The following is a 17948-nucleotide window of genomic DNA, read 5'->3' as shown; positions in this document are numbered from 1 at the left end:
AAATACAGGCACTATGAGGGGCATCTTCACGTTCTCCGCTGCCTCCGCGCTCTTCCTTACGCTCGCGCGCGCAGAGCTCGACAAGCCTGCTCTCACGTCCGACCTGGACTACCTCCTTGAGGGCAACGCCAACAACTTGCCCACGGTCAACAGTCACATCGCCGTCTGGCCAAGCGGGTATATTCCCAAGGACTGCCAGGATTTGGGATCCGGTGAGGGGTATAATGCGAGTGATTTTGAGGTTTATGAGGTTACATACGATGATGTACGGTTATTCTTCAAACACAACTCTCATAAAGTTATATCGGTTGCTGACATATGTGTAGTGCGCCGACCCCTGGCTCTTCTGCCGGCACAGGGATGTCGAGGTAGACATCGCGACGGCCGCAGAGACGTTCTCGAAGCTGCCTGTGAAAGTACGAGACTGGGTATGCCGTCCTCATTCCAAGCCCCTTGCTCACTCCTCCCACAAAATATAAAGAAAAAAGGCTAACAGATAACAATTGCAGGTCCGCCAGATCCTCCTCATGCCCGGCGCGAATTCAGCCTTCGCCATCAACGGCAACGTCGCCTTCTTTGGCACAACCGGCAGCAACGTCGATGTGATGATCCACGAGTCCGCGCACGGTCTGGACGGATTCGCAGCGTTTGGTGAGAATTTAAGCTGTACGTTGCCCTTTACCGATCAAGCATACCCTTTAGCCCGAACGGACAGAAGATACTGATCTCTTTTTGTAGCGAGTGACGGCTTCCTTGCTGCTTACGACGCGGACACTCACGTCCCCGACAACTACGCCCGCAGCAGCCAGGCCGAGAACGTGGCGCAGAACACCGTCGTCGCAGTATACGATAAGAATGTCCCTGGCGGATTCCCTGGTGTTCAGGAGCAGTACACGGCTATTTTGAACCAATACAGCTACATCCAGGACAAAGCGGGCGATGCGCTGGTGCCTGGAGGTACGTGTGACCGGCACTTGGAGAACTCGGAGATTGTTGTTTTGTCTTCGGCTGCGAACACTACTGTCTCTAGGGCTAGGAGGGGCATGGCTGCGCGCTGGAAGGTTCCGCAGACTGAGTTTAAGGGAGAGTATAGCAATGTTGTCAAGGAATTTGTCCCCTTTAGGTTTAAGGAGGAGTTTTAGAAAGTGTATTATTCTGGCGACAGGGGAGGTAATGTTATTGGGGCTCTTCAAATGTTGTGTATGGAAATCTCTCTCTATTTAGGGACAATACATGAAGTACAATGGAAACAAATAGACATGAGTCCAAGCAGACTCCAGCTTAAGCTTACGAACACCGGAACACAACCTACTCAGACAAAGAGACCAGCTCTTCCAGTCCTTGAGCTTTACCTTCTAATTCAAGCACCATGTGTGTCATCGTCTGTTTCTGCACAAACCTTGACCACTTCTTTTCGGTGAAATTACAGCTTGGAATTTCCTTAGTGATATCAATATCCACCTTTTCCCTCTTTCCGTTTACGATATGGTGCACTTGCCTCGTGTATTCTACCCGCCGTTCGCCACAAGTGGGATGCTCGTAATAGCTCCATGTCTTGAAAAGCCTCTGGTCGATCTCGCTGTCGTCACTCTATTGTTTTGAAACCGCTTGTTGTTTCTCTGTCATATTTTGCCTCAACGCCTAACAGAAGATGAGGTTGAAGAAGCGCAAATGCTCTCTGGAGAACAGAGTGCGAGGCGAATGGCTAAGCACCATCAAGCCGACGGTTTTCGCGAACAAAAGACCATTTTGCGCATCCAGGGACTCGTCATAATCTATCTACTCTTCCTCTTTTCTTTATGATCAATAGGTAAGGCTTTAGATGCTGCATGGTAGACTGCGTAGATATCTGCTTGGCCACGAATCCACGATCCGGTCAATTTAATGCTGCACAGTGTTAGGGCAGTCCATAACATCGAGCACTTCTCTAGTGTGCAAGTATAGAAGCAACAAGCCTTCGGGCTATCAAGATACATGTATGTCTAGACCTAGGGCTAGGACTTAGTGTTGCGCCCGACGGCAGGCCTGACGCCCGTCTTTCCTGTTGCAGTATAAAACCACCATAAAGGCGCCATTTATAGCACTTGTCTCGCGCTCCCACATTCTTTTTTCCTAGCTTGGTAGTATGCAGAATGCAATGTAGGCATATTATTCTACTCGATAAGTGGAGAAGAGAACTTAAAACTGGGTTAACCCTGCAAGCAAGGGGGCATGGCATCTTATCTGATCCGTGTTATCTGATCTGTAATTTTTTAAGCCATCCGGTACCGGACTTTATCAATCTGATAATCTGACGACCCCACTCCTCGGTCCCCAACCAGGATCGAAGGGGAGGACAGAAAGCCACGACTGCACGAAAACTCTTTTTACAGATCTTGGCGCCTGGTCACATTTGTAGGGGTAATTTCCGGTTTCTCGGCATGTCTGCTTGCGCCTCAATAACGGGGGCTGTTTGTCTTGCATTCCTGCCAGTCTAGAGATAGCTTCCGTTCACCCCTGGTATCTACAAGTTCCAGCAGTATGAGGACAAAAACAAATAAATAAAATAGCCATAGAAAGATGTGAGAAGCATTCAGTGATGTGGAGCTTGGACTGCATTGCCGGGAACTATTCCGGTCATTCGTGTCCTCAGACGCGTAGTCTGCGTCATGGTTCAACAGCCTATCGTGATCTCTACAGCCTTCTTCCGATGCCCGCAGGCTGTCAGACCCTGCCATTGAGCTGAAAGAAGAGTGGAGACATACGACGTAGTCGAACGTCAGGCTTCCATCAAATAGGGGTGGTCCCCAGGCTCAGACTTCTATTACAGCTGCACCCAAGACAGATGGTCACCGACTCCTTTAACACCACGAAATCAAGATGCTTACGTCTCGGTTACCAGTCGTTCAGTACCGAGTCAGACCACGACATTTGGCTCGCTACTTCTGGAAGAATCTGTTACTCCAACCCCAGACTCGACCGTTAAGCCTCTTGCAAACCCCACGTCACCAGACACCTAGGACCGGGGCCAATCTGCAACGATGCCGATATGTTCACCAAAGCTACCGCAATGTGTCAACTACAGGCCAAACGCCAGAGAGCTTAAAGAGTCAGGCTCCTCAAACTCCAGGTCGCGGCTTTGCGGTTAAGTCCCTGTACCGGTAAGTAATCCTTGTACGACCAGCGTAACTGCGATACAAGCGGGTCCGTTAGATTGATAACATCCGTTTTGAGCCGACTCAGTCCACACATGGCTTTAAGTCTGGACTGTCGCTCTCCCCCTGTTACTCGCATCCATCTCTTGGTTTCCCTCTTTCATACTTTGCTCCTCCTCTCTCTCTGTTAGGAATCTAGTTGAGTCGAGATTAGACTGAACTAAATTGACCAGCGGAGATGTCTAGCTTCGAGCAAGCCCAACCCTTCAAGGTCCTCATCCTCGGCGGCTCTTATGCCGGCCTCGCAGCGGCCCTGAACCTAGTCGACCTTTGCCACGGTAGACGGCACCGCTTCTCTATTACTGAAGGGGACAACGGCACCGGGAAGAGAATCCCCGTGCAGGTGACCATAGTTGATCCCCGTGATGGCTACTGTACGCCCTGTAAACCCTACCTTCTACCTGATCAAATGCTTAATCAATATAGACCACCTAATCGGCCAACCCCTCGCGCTCTCTTCCCAAGAATTTGCCAAGTCCTTTTGGATCAAATACACCGATATCCCCGCCCTCCAGACCCCCGAAATTCGCTGCGTACAGGGGAGCATCGACTCCTTAGACTGCACGGCAAAGACAGCCACAATTGCGACTGAAAGCGGTGCCGTCCAAGAGAAATATGATTACCTGATTGCCTGCACTGGACTGCGTCGCGAGTTTCCAAGTGCTCCGCGCTCGCTCACGCGGGAGACGTATCTCGCTGAGACGGCGGAGAATCTAGCGAATATTCGAGGTGCGGAAAAGGGAGTTGCTGTTATTGGGGGTGGTATGTCCTTCATCTCTGTCTCATTTCCAAGGCAATCCGGATTGGATCTAATGATAGTGGAACAGGCGCCGTTGGGATCGAAATCGCCGCCGAATGCAAGATGCTGCATCCCGACACCCCCGTAACCTTAATCCATTCCCGCAGCTCCCTACTTTCATCTGAGCCCCTCCCCGCCGAGTTCGCCTCCAAAGCCTTGGAGGCCCTCCGCGGAAACAGCGTGAACGTTATCCTCGGTGCCAGAGTCACCTCCATTACAGAGAAAGACTCAGCCCAGAACCAAACCTTGACCCTCACCACCAATGAAACCCTAACTGCCAGCCATGTCATCAACGCCGTCTCTCGCTATACACCCACAGCGCCTTCCTTCCTACCCGCCTCCGTCTGCGATGAGCATGGCTACATCCGCATTACACCAACCCTTGAATTCCCCTCTGACTCAGTACTTCCGGCTTCCGTCGCAGGAGACCACTACGCAGCCGGCGATGTCGCGCGGTGGTCCGGCGTTAAGCGCGCAGGCGCTGCAATGCACCAGGGCCACTATGCAGCGCGGAACATCCACCAGAAGCTCATGCAAAGAGTGTACGGCACAACCCCGGAGTTTGTGAGGCTCGATGAAGTTGAGCCCGGGATGGGACTGGCCGTGGGCAAGAGGGCCGTCGCGTATTTCCCAAGTATGGGGTTAAGTGAGGGCGAGGAGACGAGAGAGATGTTCTTCCAAGGAGACCTGGGGTTTATGAGTAAGTTCCTTCTGTTTTCTTTTTATTTTTCCTTGCTTTTTTCCTTTTTTTCTTCTTATTTCTTTTGTTTAGTGGACGGTGCTAACGACTATATAACGTATAGTTTGTTACAAGTGGATGCAGCTAGGGACGCCGATGCCGCCGCCTGTTGCTGATGCTCCTGCTTCTACTCCAGAAGACAAGCCTGTTAATGTTGCGACGACGTCGAGGACTGTGGAGGCTGCTGCTTAAATTCACCACTGCACTTCTGTCTAAATACCGCTTAATATCGTCATTTTGATATAATAAGGGAGGGTCTCTGGCTTTGTATTATCGTCTTGGTCGTTTTCTTTAGTTGGGGTATTAAATCTTTTCGTTAGGGCTTGCTTTACTTTTCTCTAGAGTTCGTATTTTCTTATTTTTTTCCCCCTCTTATCGATCCCGTCCGTTTAGATTTCATCCATCTGATAAATTTGCACTTATTATGAGACATTTTCACTCAATGAAAATCTTGAGTCTTCGGTCGTAGACTCCTCTAAAGCCTCTTCAGGAGGCGGTATCGCTCAGTAATTCCAGGTAGCTGGACCTGCCTTTGCCTGTTACAGTAAATGTTCGTTCAAGGCTTTTTCAAACGCGATATAATGGCAAATCTAGCCATGTTGATGATCTTAAACTGCCCAATATTCATCGATTAGGGATCACTGCAACTGTCAGTCGCAAGTGACCCTTTGACCCACAACATATCAATATGAACCCTGTATGAACCCCGACAGTTGCAGCTTCACCCACCGATGGCGCGACTGCGTGGTTTCCTTTACGCTGCTACGTGGGGGTTAGTACCCTGTAACACCCGTAAAATGGTTACAATGTTTCCAATCAGATAAGATCGCCGACCTCGCTTGCACACTCTTTTCTGCAGCCAAGAGCCCAGCCAAGAGGACCAAGCGACTAGGGTCTTGGTAGCAAGCAGTAGCAGAGAGTATTTAGCCTTGGCCGTCTGCACCTTCTGGCCTGCTCTCCAGCGGGTCCGATTAAATCCTTCTCCTTCTTTTTAGCTTGGCCGTCCGTTCCTTCTTGTCTCTGTTGAGTTCGCAATGGGGGAGAAAACAGCAGAGGCCGAGGCCGAGAAGCCCAGTGTATGTCTCCTGATCCTTTCTCAACCCCAAGCTCCTGTCCGTGTCCGCATCGGTAGCGGGATGGATACATAGAAGAGAAGCGCTAATTGCAAGGATTGGATGGGGACAGCTCCTCACACGTTGCACCACATTCACCCGTCTTCTATTCTATGGCAGTCCCTCCCTTAAGGAAGCCCTCGTGTTGCTCACGGGCCTAATCTCCGCCATCGCCTCGGGGATCCCCTTCCCTATAATGGCGATTGTGTTCGGTCAGCTCGTCGATGAGATGAACTCGTCGACGTGCAATGCAACGCCCGAAAACGCAGACTCATACCAATCCAGCATCAACGCCAAGGTCCTGCAGATCGTCTATATTGGCATCGCATATTTCGTCCTCATATACATCTATGTCTTTTGCTGGAATATTTCCGGAGAGTGGCTTGCGCAGCGGTTACGCGAAAGATACTTTCAGAGTCTCTTGCGTCAGGACGCAGGTTTCTTCGATACTTTGGCGCCTGGAGAGGCTTCGTCACGTATTACTGGGGATATCAGTACGATCCAGCAGGGGACAAGCGAGAAGGTGGGAATTGTACTTAACAGCATTGCGTTCTTTGTGACGAGTTATGTGGTCGCGTTTATCAAGGATGCTCGGTTGGCCGGAATGCTTGTCTCCCTCGCGCCTGCGTACCTGATCATGTCGTTGGCCGGAGGGTATTTTGTGCGGAAGTACTTTGGGCGGGCTCTAGAGTGCATGGCGGCTGCGTCGGCCGTTGCTCTGGAGGCGTTCAGCAATACGATGCTCGTGCATGCGTTTTCGGCGGGTGGGAGGCTTGAAGAGCGCTTCATTGAGCACCTGGGGCCTGCCCGGGTCGCGGGTATTCGCAAGTCAATCGCGACAGCTACGCAGGCCGGCTTGCTGTACTTCATTGCGTTCTCGGCAAATGCGCTGGCTTTCTGGCAGGGGTCGATGAAGATTGCGGGCGCGGTTGAGGGAGGTGCGGATGGGGTCACTGTGGGGAATACGTATACTGTGATCCTGGTGTTGGTTGATGCGAGTTTGATACTGAGCCAGGTTGCGCCGTTCCTGCAGAGCTTTGATGCGGCAGCCGTGGCGTTTAAAAAGTTGGAGAAGGATATCGAGAGGCCGAGTCCGATTGATGGAACCGCTGATTCTGGCCTTGTTCCGGCAGCAGCAAAGATAGAGTCGGATATCGAGTTTCGCAACGTCTCGTTTCGGTTCCCTTCAAGGCCTGATAAACCGATCCTGCAGGATCTGACGCTGCGCATCCCGGCAGGCAAGCAGACGGCGCTTGTCGGACTGAGTGGCAGCGGCAAGTCAACTGTCGCGGGCTTGATCACGCGGTTCTATGATGCTGAGGAAGGGCAGGTGACGATTGGGGGCCATGACGTGCGCGAGCTGAATGTGCGGTTTCTGCGCAGTGCTATTAGTCTTGTCCAGCAGGAACCTTGTCTGCTCGATCGGTCGATACTGGAGAATATTGCTCTTGGACTGGTGAACTCCTCAGCACATGTGCATTTGATGGATGTGCTGAAGAGCAGTGCCTTGGAGGATATTGCCACTGCTATTCGGGAAAAAGGCTTGAGTCTCAACCACGCCATTGACTTGCAACCCAGCAACAAAGACCAGATCCGCGAGATTGTGTCCTTGGTCGAAACAGCAGCTGGCCTAGCAGACGCAAGCAACTTCATCAACAAGCTCGACCACGGCTACGCAACAATGGTCGGATCAAGCGGGAACCTCATCAGTGGGGGCCAGAAGCAGCGTATCTCGATCGCCCGAGCCTTGGTCAAAAGCCCCCAAATCCTTATCCTTGATGAAGCCACCGCATCTCTGGATTCCGCTACGGAATTACGCGTGCAACGGGCGTTGGAGGCGGCGGCTGCTGGACGCACTCTAGTCACTATAGCCCATCGGCTCTCGACCATCAAGAAGGCGGATAACATTATTGTGATGAGACAGGGAAAGCTCATTGAGCAGGGCTCTCATGCAGAACTTCTTGCGGCAGATGGAGCGTATGCAGAGCTGGTAAGGTTGCAGAATCTCAATGTCAATGCCTCGCAGGAGAGTGCGTCTTCGTCTGCTCGGCCGTCACTGGACAGTACGGCGCTTGAGAAAGAAAGGAATGCAGAGGTAACATCGGTACAAGACGACGAAAGCTCCACTCCATCCCCTAAAGAGAAGCCAGCAGACGAAGAACCAGTTACTACCGAGCGCTCTGTCGGTTCTACCTCTAAGGCCATTGCCTCTCTCTTCCGTCCGTACTCGCTAGCCCTCCTTGTAGCCATCATCGGTGCCGTCGTCATCGGAGGCACATACTGCGGTTCTGCTGTCATATTCGGTAACGTTGTGGGCAAGCTAAGCTCGTGCGAGACAGCAGAATCCATCCGCCACGCGGGAGAATTCTGGGGGCTCATGTTCTTCGTCCTGGCTCTGATTGAGTTTTTCGCAAACCTCATCAGCTGGTCCCTCTTCGGCTGGATCGCGGAGCAGCTCATATATAAAGTCCGCGTGCTCTCTCTACGTTCCATTCTCGAGCAGAAGCTGGAATGGCATGAAGCGCGCACACCCTCCGGCCTCCTATCACTCATTGTCAAGGACAGCAACGCGCTCAATGGCCTCACGGGATCCGTCATTTGCACAATCCTCAGCATCCTCGTCAACCTCTTCGCCGCCATTATTATGACCCACATCATTGCCTGGAGAATTGCACTCGTTTGTCTCTCCGTCGTGCCACTTCTCTTGGGCGCTGGGTTCATGCGTGTCTCAACCTTAGCCCGCTTTGAGGAGCGCCACAATGACGCCTTCGCCCGCTCCCTGGGCATAACCGTCGAAGCCGTGACATCCATTAAGACCGTCCACGCGCTGGCCATTGAGTCCGAAGTTCTTTCCACCTACCGCCGCTCCCTGCAGGGCCCCATGCGCGAGATAACAGGGCAATCCGCCTTCACCAACCTCTGGCTCGCCGTCGGTTACGGCCTCAGCAACTTCGTCTATGCGCTTGCATACTGGTGGGGTGCGAAGCAGATTATCGCTGGTCACTACACCCAGACACAGTTCTTCATTGTTCAGCTGGCCCTGCTCGTCTCGTCTCAGCTCTGGGGCCAGATGTTTGCTTTGGCTCCTGATGTGTCTCGCGCCGTGCAGGCCACCCGCCGGCTCTTGAACTTGCTGGACCTAGGCTCAACGAAGAGACTCTCCGATCCCATCTTACCCCCTCACTCGGCATCAACAGATATCGAAGCAACCTCGCACCCATCCGAAAAACCCCCTCCCCCTGATCCATCAGGCACGCAGTCCGGCCTCAGCGTCTCCTTTAAGCAAGTTCAATTCACCTACCCGGCCCGCCCAGACACCCAGGTCCTACACGGGCTAGATCTCACCATCTCCGCAGGGCAATTCGCCGCGCTCGTTGGGCCCTCCGGTGCTGGGAAGTCAACCATAATATCCCTTATCGAACGCCTCTACACACCCAGTTCTGGAACAATCGAGCTTGGCAACCGCAACATCGCACACATGGACGCCTCCTTCCGCGACGAGGTTGCCTATGTCCCGCAACACTCCGTCCTTTTCGACGGGTCCATCAGGTTCAATCTTGAACTCGGTGCGCGGCCGAACCAGGCCCTTTCACAAACTGAGATTGAGGAAGCGTGTAAGCTTGCCAATATCCACGATACAATTGTGTCTCTACCAGACGGGTATGACACAGCCGTTGGACCGAACGGTGACAGACTAAGCGGTGGTCAGAAGCAGCGTCTTGCGATTGCAAGGGCATTGCTGAGAAGGCCGAGACTGTTGCTGCTGGATGAGTCGACGAGTGCGCTGGATGCGGAGAGCGAGCGGTTACTGCAGGATGGCTTGGAGAAGGCGGCAAGGGGAATCACTGTCATTGCAATTGCTCATCGGCTGTATACGATTCGCAAGGCGGATGTGATCTTCCTCATTGAAGAGGGGAGGTGTGTGGAAAGGGGGTCGCATACAGAACTGATGGAGAGGAGTGAGAGTTATCGGGTTAATGCCCTGAATCAGGCTGTGGATGGCTAAAAAGGAACGCATAGCATAAGATATTTAGGTTGCTTATATATAGATGAAGGACACAGTATCGGATTGGTTAGCATGCATATAGAACATTAATACAGCACCCGTCTATTTTCCAACCCGGCCATTCGCTATATACTCTTTTAGCTGCCAAACCAGAGCCGAGCGACGCCCAAAGTCATGCTTGTTCATCGGCACGACCACACTTTCCTCTAAACCAAAACATCATAGCACGAGACGTAAAGGAGAATATTACCTCAATACACCACCGACACCCGCCCAACCCAACACAAACCCACTAAGGGCCTCCCCTAGCACGCCACCTCCAAACCACACATCCCTCCAGGCACCCTTCCGCATACCACTCCCTGCATTCTTAACAATGCCATCTTTTTGCACCACAAGACCCTCAATTTCGCCTCCCGCGCCAGGAAAGTACCCACCTGCGCCTTTCCCCGCCGATCGGTAGAGGAGCGCGAGATGGAAGAGACCAGAGACTGTGATCGTACCGAGGAAGTAGAAAATGAAGCCGGCGGCGGATTGAAGCGCTAGGATTCCTGCTGTTAAACCGAGGAGGAAGGAGGTCAGGGAGTGAAGCTGGGTGAGGACCTGGAATCGACCTTATTAGTTCAGTTTGACTTTAATGGCATAGGCGGTGGGACTGACTCGGTTATTGTGTTGGACGGATTCGGGAACAAGCGGATTGATGAGGAGGGAGAGTTCTTGTTTTGTTGGAGGCATTTTGGCGGATTTCGGTGCTGGTAAGAGTACAGAATGAGAGGCAGGTGTTGGTAGGTGATAGTATAGGCACGCGAGAGGTGAAGTTATTCGAGGGATTCTGCCAGAACAGTCCGCTTTCAGACAGCGTAGCTTCTACACAGTTAAACTTGAGAGCAGCTGAGTGACGGTAGCCAATTGTACATATATTTATCACTATTGCACTCAATATTACGTGCTCGTCGTAATTATCTGGAACGCTTGAGACACAGCCGGGTCCCTCAACTCGCCCCGTCATCACATCACATCCATCAAACGGTACATACAACATACAATCAATCAGCTCTCAGGCTTCCACTGGCTGGCCAGCAGGTGTCCGGCCCGGATGCAGTAGCGTTCTCCTCCAAGATCTTTCATAGGAAATAACGGATCCTGCCACTTATGCCCAGAGCCAATCTAGTCAAATTAATGCAGCAGAGCGAATGTAACATAAATAAAAGAACGGAATGTCCAACGCAAATTGTCAACCATGTGCATATCAAGCCGTGGCATTGTCGAGTTTTCCTTCGGCCTTGGCTTCCTTGACTTGCTCAAAAACCTGGAACTCGGTTAGTTGTGGTTCTACGACTATGTCAACGCAAAACTCACCTTGAGCATCTTGTTCCTGGCGCCGAGCGCATTGACACCGCGCTCTTCTAGCTGCTTGTCGTTGAGCTCAATCAGCTCGGTCCATTTCAGGTCTTTCAGGTTATCCGTGTACTTGTGCAACCGCAAGGAACGCAGCCAGCTGGGAATATCCTTGAGAAGATTCGGGTCGGTGGGGTCCTCTGGTGGCTTCGAACTGCCACGACGGCCACGAGGAGAACGACCTCGGTTGATCTCAGAGTGGTCGGAAAGATAGCCCTCATGACCACTCAGCCCAAATTGACCCATGCCAAGTGCGCCCAAGCCATTGCCAATGAGCGGGTTGTTCGGATCGTATGCAGTCAAAAATCCGTTGTTTTGGGGAGAAGTGAATCCCATGGGACCCAAGGCGCCACCTTGCATGGCAATGCCGGGCGATGTCGGCCGCGACCGGTGACCCGCCATTGCCGCCTGTTGTTGGGCTTGCAAAGCGGCAAACTGCTGGGCATTCAGAAGCTGTCCAGCTACAGGCAGACCTGGGCTAGCCAGACCTCCCTGAATGGATTGTGCTCCGGTATTGTTAGAAGCGTTCTTTCCTTGGCCATCGTTCGACCGAGCGCGACGGTACTTGCGAGCGTCATCCAGTGCGATGCGGTTGTTTACGGTCGACAGAGCAGCCAGCTTCATTGCTGTAGCATTAGCCACCATATCAGATCCCTGCTGATGCGGTGCTCCAAGCTGCGAGCCAAAGGTTGCAGTCATTGGGGTGTTGGTCATGGAAGCCCAGCTGGCATTAACATTATACGGTGACAGCAACGGAGCCTCGATCTCAGGAGCAGGAATGGTCGCAGTCTGACTTGTGGGAAGAGGAGAGCGCAAGCCAGACTGGTTGAATTGCCCCATAGGCTGCTGACCAGAAGACGACTTTGGCCGAGCGATAGGTGGCTGAGGCTCTGACGCACCGCGCTGAGCCCAGGGCGACACCGGTGGCTGGCTCAGGTTGTCTGCACTGTTGTCAGGTGCAGAGATAGTGGGAGCAACAAAAGATGTCCGCTCATTGAACACCGCACTGTTCCTGTTGGACGGCGGCGCGTTTCCAGTCTGTTGGGTGAATTCGGCCTTCTTTTTCGCGATAGCTGCAGCTGCATCGGGAAACATGGCATTAATGGTAGAAGAGTCAAGTCCGGAGTTGCGTTTGGCGCCCGGCGAAGGAGGAGGGCGACCCAGAGAGTTTCGAGAACTGTCGACATTGAGCTTTGACATGGCATCGTTCAAACGGTTGGACATGGCGTCTATCCCTGTTAGACACTGATATGGACATTTTACTTGATGATCAAAAATACATACCCTTCTCTCCAAAGTTTGCAGGAGACAGCAGGCCCGACATGGGATGACTTTTGGCCATTTGCTGCAAAACCTGAATGAAGAAGCGAATTTGCACCTGAGTAGTCTGCTGCAACAGAGCATACAAGGCAGCGGTCCGTTCCGCCTCACTCAGTACGCGAAACCACTGCTCTATGGCACTGAGTTCATCCTTGAAGTCCTGGTCTAGCGTCGCTGCAGCCATTTCCTCCAAGGTGGTTTCGTACTGGTCAATATCGGCCAGCCACTGTTGGGCTGCCCGATCCAGAGGATCCTCCGCATTTCCTGGCGTTTGCGCTTGCTGATTGAAGTATACCTCGGATGCAGGGCGGATACTGCGGGAGGAGAGAGGAGAAGGAAAACCGGACATGTCGGCAGATGCGCGGAGCTGGTGGGTAGCTAGATTCCGAGACGACGAAGGAGGCCGAAGAGAAGATTTGGAAGCTTCCGGGGTGCTATTGCGGTTGCCGATGATATGACTAGCCATGAAGACGATGATTGTGGTTCAGGGCAAGTCGCCGGACGATAAAGGGTTGGTGGGGCTTTCGTTCGCGGGCTTCGGTGAATAATAGATACAGAAAGGATAGATATTACTGCAAAACACCTGCAGCACCTGCTGAGTTTGCGTAGGATTGTCGAAGCCTGAGCGGAACGACTGTAGAGCCGGATTAGAGTGCGTGTACTAAGATTAAGAATGACGGCGAAGCGATCTCGCTAAAGGAAGGTCGCTAGCGTTGCTTTTGTCGGAACTTGAAGTGCGAGAACCCAACCGCGAATATTAGACGACGTCGATTGAGGCACAGACCAGTCCAGTGGCTGCACTACCTGACTCGGATTCTGGGGAGAAATCGAATCGAAAGGGCATCAAAGGAGTTGACTGAAGACGGCAGAACAAAGAAGACGGCCGAGATAAAGCGGTTGGTAGAACGGGTCGTCCACAACGGTCACTTGCAACAGCGTGAGGTTCTATGCGTCCTTCCAGTCCAGCTTATTTTTTTTGTTCTGATCTCGGTTTTTTAATCTTTGTCGTAACGAAAGGATGTCAGGAGCCCTGCAACAGTGTGTCAAACACAGATTGACAGCGAGTCCTGAAGCATCAATCAAAAAAGGGGGAATAGGCGACGAAGGAGGGGGGCGAGAGGTTAGCGGACGAAAAGGAAAGTAAGAAAAAGACAGAGAGAAGACGACCAAGTGGGAAACGGGGGGGTGACGAAGAAAAAGGGAAGCGAAGAGGATAAGTCTCGCCAGAGTCGCCGGAGGAGAAACAAGATTGAACCGAAGACTCGAGCCGACTAAATTTAACATTGTGCACAATCTTTATGAAGAATATTAGTCAGCATATCGATGAGCACGCTTGTCCGCTTTGAGAACTGTCACTGGATGCAGATTGAAGAACTTCAACATCCACGTCTTCTTCGTCTCCAAGTTCTCTCCCGTCTTTTTTTCGTTTTTCACTTCCTCTGTTTCTGCTTCTCTATTGTCAGGCCAGTGTGTCACTCAGTATTATGATCCCGGGATTCTAGCCACCAAAGTCTAGACTCGCGCCTATACCAATCGTCCAATGATGGTCGCCAAAGTATGATAACAAGCCAAAATGGACTACTTCGGCGAGGATGACCCCAATCATAGCCCTCATCTCGGGGAGATTGCCTATCCTGACATTGATGAAACTGTCCAATACCCATGGCAAGGGAGTGGGCAATCCTTCTCGCACGAGGCTTCAGCCATAGACCCGCGTCTGTACAAAGACTTATTCTCAGGGGGCGAGTCTCAGGAGCCTACACAGTCCGCAGCTGATGAGGAGCAATTTGCACCTGAAGAGGAACAGTCTCTAGAGCTGGATAACTCTGACGAATCATCCAGTTTTGTAGCATCGTCTGAAGAGGAAACATCGTAAGTACTGCAAACGCCTATCCTAAATGAGAGCTGACAGTTGCAGGGAGGATCTTTCGGATGATGATGCCCCAGGCTCAGACCAGGAAGATGGACTCCGTCGACGCCGTCGACGCAGAGGTCGCTTCTCCGGTCGATTTGGCGCCCGCGGGGGTAAAGGAATCAAGAGAGGTCCCCGCAAACCGGTAGAGCCCAGTCCGGAGTTCAAGCTTTTGCACTCGGAGGCAACATCTGCTTTCATCGATGGGGACTATGACCGCGCAATCGACCTTGTTAGGCGTGCCATTCAGGTCAACCCTGAGATGTTTGCAGCTCACTCCTTGCTCTCAGAGATTTTCCTAGCCCAAGGCGAGAAAGAAAAGGCCGTGACAGCACTGTTCAGCGGCGCTCACACTCGGCCAAGAGATACAACAGTGTGGTTGAAGGTGGCTAGGATGATAACGGAACAGGCAGGCGACGATAGACAGGCTGTACTGAACGACGTCCTCTACTGCTATAGTCGCGTGCTTGAAATTGATCCCCAAAACCACAACACCCGCTTCCAGAGGGCTGCCCTCTATCGGGGCTTGGGTCACAATGGACGAGCAGTAACCGAGTATGAGAGAATCCTTAGGGATCTTCCTCACAACGTTCGAGCGCTCCGGCTCCTTACAGATACCCTTTCCGAGCAAAATCAATATCAAAAAGCGCTTGACTATTGGTCAGAGAGCATACAGCACTATATGGCACAGGAGCCTGAGGAGACCCCAGAGTTCACGTGGTCTGACGCTAATATTTACATCGAGCTGTATACGTACTTGGGACGGCATGCTGAAGGGCTCAAAGCTGCGAAAGCGGTGTCGCGATGGTTATTGGGGCGCAAAGACGACACTATGTGGGATGACTTTGACGAGGATGATCGTGAATGGGACCACGCCGACTTCCCTCGAAGGATTAAAGCAGATGGTTATATTCCGAAACAGTGGCCGCCGGACTCGTATGGCCCAGGTTTACCCCTTGAATTTCGCATAAAACTCGGTCTCTTCCGTTTGAAGCTACCGGAGCGGCACATCAATGAAGCTCTTGTAAGTCTATATCAGAAGCTGCTTTTTTGTTCTCTACTAACTCTGTTTAGCATCACTTCAGATGGCTTAAACCAGAGGATACCTCAGACGGGTCTCTAGTTTACGATTACGGTGACCTCTTTCGAGAAGCCGCCGACGCGCTCAAAGACGCCGAGATGTTCGAGGACGCCCTTCGATTCTATAGGCCCATTCAGAAAACCGAGTACGCGGATGTCAGCTTCTTCATGGCCATGGGAGATTGCTTCAAGTCCCTGGGCGAACTGGAAGACGCAGAAAATTGTTATTTGACTGTTGCAGAACATGACACAAGCAATATTGAATCTCGAGTGCAACTTGCCAAGTTATACGAAAGCATAGGAATGACCGAGCAGGCGCTCAGATATGTCAACGATGCCGTTCTACTAGGACGGCAGGAGCATAGAAGTAATCGCCGACGGAAGGATACCCGGCTCGAAGAGCTCGCAAGGGAGTTCAAGTCGGTGAATGTGGCCGCAGGGCCTAAAGACCAGTCCGTTGAATCCTCATCAGCCCTTGGTAACAAGGGTGAGGCAGAAAGGACCGAAAATATACAGTTCCTTTTCAAGAAGCTGACGCAATTGGAACCGAAACTCCAAGCTGGAGACTCTGAGGCCACGGAGGACTGGCTAGACATTGCTGACGCTCTTCTGCGTGAATTTCGTTCCAACAGAATCTTTTACCCGCTTCAACGCAATGTGGTATTCCTTGGATATAGTAGCAAGGCGGGCAAGGATGCGCTTATGGATGAATTACAAGAAATGGCGAATCGGCTTCAGGAGTCACTAGGTGCGGTACGTCCGGTAGGCGTCACGTCCGGGCTTAGCTAACTTCGCATAGGGGTGGATGAGGAATTTCCGCAGTCTACAATCCCTACAGACTACCATGGCATCAGTTTCGACGAATGGCTTGACCTATTCCTGCAGTACGCCCTAACGGTGGCAGGTCAAGGTGAATTCAGCGAAGCGTATGATACTCTAGGAGCCGCTGCGGACGCGAGTGTCTGGTACCACTCTAGAGACAGCTCAAGATTGATTCATGTGTGCTGGTTCAGTAAGTACCTTGATTGACACTCTCAGCAGTAAACTGATTGACTTAATAGCTTGTGCACTCCGACTCCAAGACGAAGAAACTCTCGCCAACGAAGCTCGCTGGTTTATTAAAGAGTACCAATTTGTGACAGACACATACCGCCTGTTTGCCATGCTTAGCTGTCTCAGCGGCGACCCTCACCGATCGCTTTTCCACTCATCCCCCTTGATGAAGTTCATGCTCCGCCAGATTAAAGCCATAGACTTTACCCTCCCCGACCACATCGCCGGCGCCCGTCACACCAAAGCCATCCGAGAATCAATCTACAAGGAACGAGCAGCACTATCAACAAAAGACGAGAAGGGAGAGCCTATCCCAGCAGAGGAAATGGACGTAGCCCTACTTGTCCTCTACGGCCACATCCTCTACTCAGGAAACAGCTTCTACCCAGCCCTCAACTACTTCTTCCGCGCGTACGCACTGGACGACAAGAATCCGGCCGTCCTTCTTTCAATAGGCCTCTGCTACATCCACCACTCCATGAAACGCCAGTCCGAGAACAGGCACTTCCAAATCATGCAAGGACTCTCCTTCATGAACGAGTACAAACGCCTCCGCGAACGCAAGGGAACACCCCTTGTCGAGAGGCAAGAGATGGAATTCAACTTCGCCCGTGTTTGGCATACCCTCGGACTCGCGCATCTCGCAGTGGAAGGATACCAGCGCGTCCTCGACCTCGGCAAAGAAATACAAGCACAATTCCAAACAAAACAGTTGCTTACTCCTGCTCACGCAGCCAATGGAGCGCAAGCAGACGATAACGATGCAGACATCTCAATGCCCGACGTCGACTCCAATGTCAATATAGACGTCAATGTTGATCGGGCCACCCACAGCGTAGAGGTGAAACCGCAATCGCCACAGCCTGTCATAGAAAACTTCTCCCGCGAAGCAGCAGTTGCCCTGCAACAACTGTACGCTCTCAATGGCGACTTCCAGTCCGCACAGGCGGTCACGGCGGCTTGGCTTGTGATCTGAGCTCGCGTAACTTTTGAGTTACTACCAAGGTTGCATGCGAACAGAAGCAGGACAACAGAAGACGCTATCATTTTGATACAGAGTACACCATACCCTCTTGCATCCCCGCATCTTCCCCCATCCACTAAGACCTAAAGGCTCAGATACATTCTCTGCGTTCCTATCTACTCCGTAGTACGGCGTACAGAGTACAAAGATGGAGACGATATGCAAAGACTTGCCACCCCCTCTTACATATCAGCGAGCAATCAAACGACCAAGCAGCCAACCAACAGTCACAGACCCAATTCCAAAGGCGTGGAATGTCACACCTACAGAAATTCAACGTGTAATTGAAGGATGAGCATAATATCAGGTGT

The 17948-nt window shown here is 52.0% G+C and overlaps 6 protein-coding genes across 6 annotated transcripts, besides 1 other annotated feature; 4 read left to right on the top strand and 2 right to left on the bottom strand.

Annotated features, from left to right (window-relative positions):
- Positions 1-17948: part of a sequence feature (contig 1.7 1..773302(-1)) that runs on past both edges of the window.
- On the top strand, positions 14-1142 carry ANIA_00402 (uncharacterized protein; the record flags this gene model as incomplete). The annotated part of the gene is made up of 4 exons (XM_652914.1): positions 14-265; positions 327-428; positions 510-666; positions 739-1142. The coding sequence occupies 4 exons, from the start codon at positions 14-16 to the stop codon at positions 1140-1142; spliced, it is 915 nt and encodes a 304-aa protein (XP_658006.1).
- On the top strand, positions 2860-4924 carry ANIA_00403 (putative pyridine nucleotide-disulfide oxidoreductase AMID-like; the record flags this gene model as incomplete). The annotated part of the gene is made up of 5 exons (XM_652915.1): positions 2860-3140; positions 3381-3568; positions 3621-3956; positions 4022-4693; positions 4797-4924. The coding sequence occupies 5 exons, from the start codon at positions 2860-2862 to the stop codon at positions 4922-4924; spliced, it is 1605 nt and encodes a 534-aa protein (XP_658007.1).
- Positions 5767-9945, top strand: ANIA_00404 (ABC transporter ATP-binding protein; the record flags this gene model as incomplete). Its single annotated transcript, XM_652916.2, has 2 exons — positions 5767-5808; positions 5918-9945. The coding sequence occupies 2 exons, from the start codon at positions 5767-5769 to the stop codon at positions 9848-9850; spliced, it is 3975 nt and encodes a 1324-aa protein (XP_658008.1). The 3' UTR covers positions 9851-9945.
- On the bottom strand, positions 10097-10585 carry ANIA_00405 (EMC6 family protein; the record flags this gene model as incomplete). The annotated part of the gene is made up of 2 exons (XM_652917.1): positions 10097-10453; positions 10511-10585. The coding sequence occupies 2 exons, from the start codon at positions 10583-10585 to the stop codon at positions 10097-10099; spliced, it is 432 nt and encodes a 143-aa protein (XP_658009.1).
- ANIA_00406 (RNA-binding protein VTS1) lies at positions 10769-13034 on the bottom strand (the record flags this gene model as incomplete). Its single annotated transcript, XM_652918.2, has 3 exons — positions 10769-11159; positions 11210-12483; positions 12533-13034. 3 exons carry the CDS (start codon positions 13032-13034, stop codon positions 11100-11102), a joined length of 1836 nt encoding a protein of 611 aa, XP_658010.1. The 3' UTR covers positions 10769-11099.
- Positions 14142-17589, top strand: ANIA_00407 (uncharacterized protein; the record flags this gene model as incomplete). Its single annotated transcript, XM_652919.1, has 5 exons — positions 14142-14440; positions 14487-15504; positions 15555-16313; positions 16383-16572; positions 16622-17589. 5 exons carry the CDS (start codon positions 14142-14144, stop codon positions 17587-17589), a joined length of 3234 nt encoding a protein of 1077 aa, XP_658011.1.

The sequence above is a fragment of the Aspergillus nidulans genome, chromosome VIII, assembly GCF_000011425.1.
Source record: "Aspergillus nidulans FGSC A4 chromosome VIII".
Classification (NCBI taxonomy): Eukaryota; Fungi; Ascomycota; class Eurotiomycetes; order Eurotiales; family Aspergillaceae; genus Aspergillus; species Aspergillus nidulans.
The sequence above is the reverse complement of the archived record's forward strand: the minus strand, read 5'-3'. Positions and strand labels throughout refer to the sequence as shown.